We start from the raw sequence: 10243 nt of genomic DNA on the forward strand, positions 1-10243 counted from the left end.
ACTGATTGCTATTATTTGAGCTTGTATAGTGTTTGAGTTACGCTGCATTCAGCCGGTGCTTTTATTCGTTTTTTTCATCAATTCGTGCATTCAGTGGGAATGCTTGTCTGATTAGATCCAATAAGTGATGTTGTATGCACAAAATCAATACAGCTAATCTGCACACAGAAAACAATGCAACAATGCAAAATAACTTTATATTTCTTAAATATTATTTAAAAGTGCAATTTTTATTTTTTTTAACAATCTGAAAAACCTTTTAGCCTCAATTCTCTACTCTTAAATAGACATATAGCTCTTTGAGAAGCGAAATTATTAACATTTATGAACATTATGATTTTATGAAAAAATGCAATACACTTACGAGTCTATATGAGTCTAACCTGGGAGGTTAATTTCAAACAAACTCATTTCATTTTGATACATCTTTACTTCATCTTCAATAAGCATCAGCTAATTACAGTTTTCATTTTTATTAAATGTATCTTGGTCTAAGAAATGTTTAAATGTTAAAAAACCCAAAACACAGAGGATAAAACACACATTTCGACTTGAAGAGCCTTTTGTGCAACTGTTAAAGATTCCTGATGGCCTCAATGCCAATGAGTGGTTAATTATGAAATGATCATGGATGCTGAAAGTCAAGGTTTTGAGTCTGATTTTAAGGATATTTCCCAGATTTGTCCATAAATTACACTGCACTTGGAGGGTGCTTTATTAGTTTTTTTTAATCAATTAATGCATTTAGTTGGATTGCTTGTCTGAATCGATCAAGTAAGTGATGTTGTACGCACAAAATCAATACAGCGATGTACATCTGCATTTTCATAAGTCAAGCTAATTGAGAAGCAAAATGACGAACATTTTATTACTGCGTCAAAAATGAGCCAAAATGCTGAAAATCACAATTGAAAGATTTAAGAGGGGAAATTGCTTCATTTCGCTTTTCCAATACATGCATCTTAATTAAAAAATGTTTAAATATTTGTGCTGGAAATTAAAAAAAAAAAAACATTTTAAATGAAGAACAACGACTGCAATGCCTGTGAAAGATTGCTTAAATCCCAATAAATGAAAGCTGAAAGTCACAATTTTGAGTCTCACTTTAACAGTTCTTAAGCGGATCTGGAACACACTCCTCATCCTCAAACACACACTCTCTTCACCTGCGGCTCCAGCAGACAGTCAGCAGATGGTTCTCCAGATCTCTTCAGTGGATGCTGGTACCCGGGCTCCAGCCGCTGCTTGGGGTCCTTTATCAGCTGATACCTGGCCTCCAGTGGGTCCTTGGGGTCCTTTAAAAGCTGATACCTGGAGTCCATCAGGTCCTTGGTGTCCTTTATTGGCTGGTACCTGGGCTCCAGCAGATTCTTGGGGTCCTTTATCAACTGAAACCTGGGCTCCAGCGAGTCTTTGGTGTCCTTCAGCGGCTGGTATCTGGGCTCTAGCAAGTTCTTGGGGTCCTTTATCAGCTGGTACCCAGGATCCAGCCCATCCTGATTTTTTGGAGGCTGGGACCCAGGCTCCAGCAGGTTCTTGGGGTCCTTTATCACCTGAAACCTGGGGTCCAGCAGGTGCTTGGGACTCTTTAGTGGCTGATACCCAGGCTCTAGCAGGTCCTTGGTGTCCTTTAATGGCTGGTACCCAGGCTCCAGCAGATCCTGCTTTAGTGACTGATTTCCAGGCTCCAGCAGGTCTTGGTGGTCCTCTGGCGGCTGGTACCCAGGCTCCAGCGGGTCCAGAGGGTCCTTGGAGAGCAGGATGCTGATGGAGGGCAGTGTCCGGTGCACTGTCACCTGGGCGTCTCCTCTGTCCTGGCTCTCCCAGACCTCCCGCAGGCCCCGGTACTGCAGTTTGCTGATCTGATGGAGTCCCGGCATCTTCCTCTTCATGATCTCAGCACAGGTGATGGTTTTGGTGACTGCGCGTCCGGAGCCACTGAACACCACCTGTCGGAGTGCGGCTCCGTCTTGCATCCGCGCCATGGAGAAGCCCATCAGATTGCGGATTTTACTGCCTTCTTTGACTCTCATCTCCAGCACGCCGGCAGTGAGGTTGGGGAACGGACAGCAGAGCTCGTCCTCCAGCCGACACACTCGCTTAAAGCCCGCAGAATTGTTGAGCTGGAGGTTTGCGGAGCCGGACAGCTCCATTATTGGACTTAAGAGTGATTCGTAATCATTATCAGGATCTAATTACATTACAAAACACAGCACGGGTCTCAGTCTGAAAAGTGCTGGGATTTACCCACGTGTCTCCTCAATGCAGCATCCATGCAACTTTTTTTGGATTGATGTGCTGATTGCTGGATTTTGAGTGCACTTACTTCTGTCGCTGCTGTCTCTGTGTCTGCGCTCTCAGCTGATGTGCTCTTCTGTTTGTGGATCTGCTCTCGCTGGAGTGAATCTGCTGTCTTACGCTGAGATTTTCCTCCTCATGCGCTGCTGGAGTCCCTCTGTTCCTCAGTGGAGACTTGTGCTGCCTCGTAAATGCTGGATGAGAGAGAGAGAGAAAGAGAGAGAAAGAGAGAGAGAGGGGGGGGGTTGCTTTCTTAAAGCAACAGTAACCTCAAATCAACACTTGTTTAGGAATCTGTTGATGGTGGGATCTATTCTTCTGTTGAAAATGGAAAATAAATCAACCCAGGCTGACTGGAGATACATGCCTCAGGCTATATTTCTTCAGTACGTAAAATAAGTTGCTCCGGTTACACTTCTGTGCAGTTTCTGATGTCAAATCCAGTAGAGGGAGCTGTCTCCATTTGTATTTAAATCTGAGATACTTTACTTATGGAATGCGTTGTTGTACATTTTCATATGACAAACCAAATGGAGGGCGCCGTCTCATTTGGCCATTACATCTGTAAAATGTGATGTTAATGCTCTTCATACAGGAGAGATCCATTTAGACGGACACAATCAAATGGCTTCTTATCACCTGCGCACACTTGAGTTATTCAGCAACATCTCTGCTGTTCTTTCCATCCTTTAATCCATCTTTAATTAACCTGTGATCAGAAATGAGCTTAACGTGATGCTCTTTCCCACTATAAAGCTCATTTATGCACAGTAATGCATTTCTTGGATGCTCTTATCTCAAACTTCTTATATATTGCATTTGTTTTTTATCAGTTCATTTTAAAAACACTTTTCTTATTTAGAGTTTTTGTATCATTTCTAATCCAAATATCAATTCTTTAATCAAGAAGTGTTTTACACAAGCAAAAAAGTCAAAATAGATAAAGAGGCAAAACATTGGTTCAAACAGGGACAAAACAATGAAATAAACATGGGCAAAACATTGTGGCAAAACATTAGTTCAAAGGTGGGCAAAATATTGGGGCAAAACATTGGGGCAAACATAGGCAAAATATTATTTCAAACATGGGCAAAACATTAAATCAAACATAGGCAAAACGTAGTGGAAAATCATTGGGTCAAACATGGGCAAAATATTAGGGCAAAACATTGAGTCAAAAAGGGCAAATATTTGGGCAAAACATGGGCACAACATTGGAGCAAAACATTGGGTCAAACATGGGCAAAACATTGGAGCAAACCATTGGCAAAACATAGGCAAAACATCGATTCAAACATGGGCAAAACACTGAATCAAACGTAGGCAAAATGTAGGGGCAAATCATTGGGAAAAAAATTGGGTCAAACATGGGCAAAACAATAGGGCAAAAAATGGTCAAAACATTTGGTCAAACATGAACAAAACATTGGGTCAAAGGTGCAAAACAGCTGGCCAAAACATGGGGTCAAACATGTGCAAAACATTAGGTCAAAGGTGCAAAACAACTGGCCAAAACATGGGCAAAACATTGGGTCAAACATGGGCAAAACATTGATTCAAACATGGGCAAAACATTGAGTCAAACATGGGCAAAACATTGGGTCAAAGGTGCAAAACAACTGGCCAAAACATGGGCAAAACATTGGGTCAAACATGTGCAAAACATTGGGTCAAAGGTGCAAAACAACTGGCCAAAACATGGGCAAAACTTTGGGTCAAACATGGGCAAAACATTGGGTCAAACATGGGCAAAACATTGGGTCAAACATGGGCAAAACATTGGGTCAAACATGGGCAAAACATTGGTTCAAACATGGGCAAAACATTGGTTCAAACATGGGCAAAACATTGGTTCAAACATGGGCAAAACATTGGGTCAAACATGGGCAAAACATTGGGTCAAACATGGGCAAAACATTGGTTCAAACATGGGCAAAACATTGGTTCAAACATGGGCAAAACATTGGTTCAAACATGGGCAAAACATTGGTTCAAACAAGGTCAAACATTGGTTTAAACAATTTCGCCTTCATTCAACATGACTTGCAAACACGTATAAGAGCTCTTTCAAACAATTCTTACACAACGGACAGCAACATCCACAATACACAACCCTGAATTGCCTCCATTGCTGCTCATTTATCATCAGAGCCATTTATTGACATTCTTTATAGAGGCAGTGTCAAATTTGCCTTTTTGCAATGAATTGGATCCAGAATAAGAAAGGCTTTAAAGCATTTTTTAACAATACATGACGTTCATTTTTTTCAAACTGTGGCCGTAAACAGAAACACAACTAGTATAGTGCTGATGAAAATTGAGTGGATGCTAATGTCTTTAACCAGCTCAAAGCAATCAAGAATAACTGTAACATCAAGCGTATGCTAAACTCAGCAGACAGCCCTGTACCTTTAATAAATCAGCCCAGATCCCCTAAAGCTCCAGTGCTGATGTGTTTAAAGGACGTCCGGCAGCAACTAGAGGAACGCTGACAATTAAACCACAGTTCTGGAACACAGAGCCAAAGACATTTTCTGAAAGTGTGAATGAAATTAGCTGCAATCTAATTGAAAAGCTCCTTCACAGAGCAGATGAAAGTCAGGCTGTAAATGCGCTGTGATTGGCCTTTATCCTCCACATGCATTTGGCCATTACATCTGCATAATGTGATGTTAATGCTCTTCATACAGGAGAGATCCATCCAGACGGACACAATAAAATGGCTTTTTATCACCTGCGCACACTTGAGTTATTCAGCAACATCTCTGCTGTTCTTTCCATCCTTTAATCCATCTTTAATTAACCTGTGATCAGAAATGAGCTTAACGTGATGCTCTTTCCCACTATAAAGCTCATTTATGCACAGTAATGCATTCCTTGGATGCTCTTATCTCAAACTTCTTATATATTGCATTTGTTTTTTATCAGTTCATTTTAAAAACGCTTTGCTTATTTATTTATTTTTTCTTATTCTTATTTTCTTATTTCTAATCCCAATATCAATTCTTAAATTTAATAAGCGTTTTACACAAGTAAAAAAAGTCAAAATACTAAGTCAAAATGGATAAAGTGGCAAAACATTGGTTCAAACGGGGACAAAACATGGGCAACACTGGGGCAAAAAATGGAGCAAAACATTGGTTGAAACATGGTCAAAATATTGGTTCAAACATGGGCAAAACAATAGGTTAAACATAGGCAAAACACTGTGTCAAACATGGTCAAAATATTAGTTCAAACATGGGCAAAATAATTGGGCAAAACATTGGTTTTAATGTGGCCAAAATATTGGGGCAAAATGTTGGTTCAAATGTGGGCAAAATATTGGGGCAAAACATTGAATCAAACATAGGCAAAATGTAGGGGCAAATTATTGGGTCAAACATGGGCAAAACATGGGCAAAATATTAGGGCAAAACATTGGGTCAGACATGGGTAAAACATTGGGTCAAAACATGGGCAAAACATTGGAGCAAACATGGGCAAAACATTGAATCAAACATGGGCAAAACCTTGGGGCAAAACATTGGGTCAAGCATAGGCAAAACATTGGGTCAAAACAATGGGTAAAACATGGGCAAATCATTGGGTGAAACATGGGCAAAACAATGGGGCAAAACATTGGTTCGAACATGGGCAAAACATTGGGGCAAACATGAGCAAAACATTGGGTGAAACATGGGCAAAACAATGGGGAAAACATTGGTTCGAACATGGACAAAACATTGGGGCAAACATGAGCAAAACATTGGGGCAAACATGGGCAAAACATTGGGTCAAACATGGGCAAAACATTGGGGCAAACATGAGCAAAACATTGGGTCAAACATGGGCAAAACATTGGGTCAAACATGGGCAAAACAATGGGGAAAACATTGGTTCGAACATGGACAAAACATTGGGGCAAACATGAGCAAAACATTGGGTCAAACATGGACAAAACATTGGGGCAAACATGAGCAAAACATTGGGTCAAACATGGGCAAAACATTGGGGCAAACATGAGCAAAACATTGGGTGAAACATGGGCAAAACAATGGGGCAAAACATTGGTTCGAACATGGGCAAAACATTGGGGCAAACATGAGCAAAACATTGGGGCAAACATGGGCAAAACAATGGGGCAAAACATTGGTTCGAACATGGGCAAAACATTGGGGCAAACATGAGCAAAACATTGGGTCAAACATGGGAAAAACATTGGGTCAAACATGGGCAAAACATTGGGGCAAACATGAGCAAAACATTGGGTCAAACATGGGCAAAACATTGGGTCAAACATGGGCAAAACAATGGGGAAAACATTGGTTCGAACATGGACAAAACATTGGGGCAAACATGAGCAAAACATTGGGTCAAACATGGACAAAACATTGGGGCAAACATGAGCAAAACATTGGGTGAAACATGGGCAAAACAATGGGGCAAAACATTGGTTCGAACATGGGCAAAACATTGGGGCAAACATGAGCAAAACATTGGGGCAAACATGGGCAAAACAATGGGGCAAAACATTGGTTCGAACATGGGCAAAACATTGGGGCAAACATGAGCAAAACATTGGGTCAAACATGGGCAAAACATTGGGTCAAAACATGGGCAAAACATTGGAGCAAACATGGGCAAAACATTGAATCAAACATGGGCAAAACCTTGGGGCAAAACATTGGGTCAAGCATAGGCAAAACATTGGGTCAAAACAATGGGTAAAACATGGGCAAATCATTGGGTGAAACATGGGCAAAACAATGGGGCAAAACATTGGTTCGAACATGGGCAAAACATTGGGGCAAACATGAGCAAAACATTGGGTGAAACATGGGCAAAACAATGGGGAAAACATTGGTTCGAACATGGACAAAACATTGGGGCAAACATGAGCAAAACATTGGGGCAAACATGGGCAAAACATTGGGTCAAACATGGGCAAAACATTGGGGCAAACATGAGCAAAACATTGGGTCAAACATGGGCAAAACATTGGGTCAAACATGGGCAAAACAGTGGGGAAAACATTGGTTCGAACATGGACAAAACATTGGGGCAAACATGAGCAAAACATTGGGTCAAACATGGACAAAACATTGGGGCAAACATGAGCAAAACATTGGGTCAAACATGGGCAAAACATTGGGGCAAACATGAGCAAAACATTGGGTGAAACATGGGCAAAACAATGGGGCAAAACATTGGTTCGAACATGGGCAAAACATTGGGGCAAACATGAGCAAAACATTGGGGCAAACATGGGCAAAACAATGGGGCAAAACATTGGTTCGAACATGGGCAAAACATTGGGGCAAACATGAGCAAAACATTGGGTCAAACATGGGAAAAACATTGGGTCAAACATGGGCAAAACATTGGGGCAAACATGAGCAAAACATTGGGTCAAACATGGGCAAAACATTGGGTCAAACATGGGCAAAACAATGGGGAAAACATTGGTTCGAACATGGACAAAACATTGGGGCAAACATGAGCAAAACATTGGGTCAAACATGGACAAAACATTGGGGCAAACATGAGCAAAACATTGGGTGAAACATGGGCAAAACAATGGGGCAAAACATTGGTTCGAACATGGGCAAAACATTGGGGCAAACATGAGCAAAACATTGGGGCAAACATGGGCAAAACAATGGGGCAAAACATTGGTTCGAACATGGGCAAAACATTGGGGCAAACATGAGCAAAACATTGGGTCAAACATGGGCAAAACATTGGGTCAAACATGGGCAAAACATTGGGTCAAACATGGGCAAAACATTGGGGCAAACATGGGCAAAACATTGGGGCAAAACAATGGGTCAAACATGGGCAAAACACTGGTTGAAACCAACAAAATGTTATGTTAAATATAAACAAACTAATCATTGGGTTAATTATTTTAATTAAGTTTAAATGCCACTTTTTAACATAATGAATGGGTTTTCCATGTCTGACCTAACGTTGGGTTACAATGACCAGGCATGTTTTTAGAATGTATACATTAGACTAGTTTTGTGTTTCCGGGTCACATATTTGATGTAAAATGTGACTCTTGACAGGAGCAGACTGTAAGTAAATGTCTCTAAACCCTCTAGAGTCTCCCCCAGCGGTCATTAAAGCTCCTCTACTGATGACCAGCTTTACTCCTGATGTGTTTCTCCTCTTTCTCGTGTCTCTGCTTTGCTGTGATCTCAGTATATTTCCTCAGCGTGCGGGTCGGTGATGCGAGGTGTTCATTGCTGGGTTATTTGGCTCTGTCAGTGTTCTGGTTAGCGTGTGTGTGTGTGTGTGTGTGTGTGTGTGTGTGTGCTGTCACTTACACACACTATCAGCAGAGACAGCGCAGGTTCAGTGGTCCGTCCCAGATGACGACAGATGAGCCAATGAGAGACGACAGATCATTCAGCCCGAACCAATGCACTGTCTGGACCAGAAACGCACAATTCTCTAGAGGAAAAGAGAAGATTTCTTTGAAAAACACTCCTGTGATTACATTTGGCTTCCTTGATTAATGAAAACACTGACAATTTATTCTTAATGAGTATTTTTGCATCGTTTCCAGTCAAAATTAACTACTAATTCCTTTATCCAGTATCAGGGGAAATTCAACACGTTTGATTTTTAAAGTGCTTGACATACTACACTCTATGTTTTCTATGTGAGCTGTCACTGGGATGGTACCTTTTTTAAAGACACACATTTGTACTTAAAGGGTCAATATTGGTACCTCAAAAGCATATATTTGTACCTAAACATTTTAGGAGAACACTTTTGTACTTTTTAGGTACTAATATGAACCCCTGAGGAATTATTAAGGACCCTTTAGGCACAAATGGTCAGCTTTTAAAAGGGTACCACCCCAGTGAAAGCTCACGTACCTTTATTTTTTGAGAGTGTACTTACTTCCTTTTGACATTTAAATATTTGTAAAATATTCCAGGGTTGTATGGCCATACACAATAAATGCGCTTTACAAATACGCATTACTTACATACTATACAGACCACGGCAACCTCATCCTCCAACACAGAAACTCTCAAAATCATTAGTGTATTATTGTTATGTAAAACATTTTGCACAGAAAGAAAAGTTCTCTAGATTCTGTCTTGCCCTGGTCATGACTATGGATGCAAAGTTTTACCAGATGGACTCTTTCCATATTTATTTTGACTTGTATTTGAATGCAGACAACATGAACACAAAATATTTCCGGTTTTGTCTGGTCAACTTCCTGTCATTTGTAAATATACATCCTTTCCTGCCATTCAGACCTGCAACCCATTCCAAAAAGAGTTGGGACAGGGGCAGTTTAGGGCAGGCTGTGAATTACAAGGGGCTTTGGGGGGTACTGACCTCTCTGAGGGGTCAGTCCTCTAAACAGTAAGAGAAAGTTTGCTCTGAAAAGTTTGTCCTTTCTGAACATAGCTAATGTGGTCCAGCGGTTAGCACGTTAGATTATGACGCCGAGGACCCGGGTTCGATCCTCTTTAGAGTAACTTATTGTTTTCATTTTTATTGTTAAGACATATAATACTGTTAGGGTTGTTAAACATTTAAATTTCTAAAGCAGCTGTTTTATCAAAAAAAGACGTGATAGTGTCATTAGAAACTGAATTGGAAATGACCTTATTTTAATATAGTCAGTCGTGAACTGAGGTGGGCCGGTCTGAGGCTTGAAACTCCAGGGCTGAAAAGGTGTCCCACTCCGGCCCTGCCTTAAAGGATCATGCGAGTCCCGAAGTTCGGAGGTTTTTCTTTCTGTTCGTCTTGCGGTATCAAATTCCATTAAAACATCCTGAATGAAAATCTGCTGAATGAGAGTGAATGAGTTTTAACTGCAGTTAAAGTCTAAAGATTAAAAATGAAACTCCCGAAATTGCATCAAACTCTGGAGGAAATGTAGGATATCCTGGTGATGACAAATTAATTAAGTTTAATACTGAATATTTTTTTC

General features: G+C 40.7%; 1 protein-coding gene across 1 annotated transcript; it reads right to left on the reverse strand.

Annotated features, from left to right (window-relative positions):
* Nucleotides 1-710: 710 nt before the first annotated feature.
* Nucleotides 711-8763, reverse strand: rpp25b (ribonuclease P/MRP subunit p25, b). Its single transcript, NM_001351699.1, is given in 3 exon segments — nt 711-2191; nt 2327-2492; nt 8610-8763. A coding segment is annotated over 1 exon segment (1008 nt). The 5' UTR covers nt 2154-2191; nt 2327-2492; nt 8610-8763; the 3' UTR covers nt 711-1145.
* Between the last annotated feature and the right edge of the window lie 1480 nt (nt 8764-10243).

This window comes from Danio rerio, chromosome 18 (genome assembly GCF_049306965.1).
Source record: "Danio rerio strain Tuebingen ecotype United States chromosome 18, GRCz12tu, whole genome shotgun sequence".
Lineage (NCBI taxonomy): Eukaryota > Metazoa > Chordata > Actinopteri > Cypriniformes > Danionidae > Danio > Danio rerio.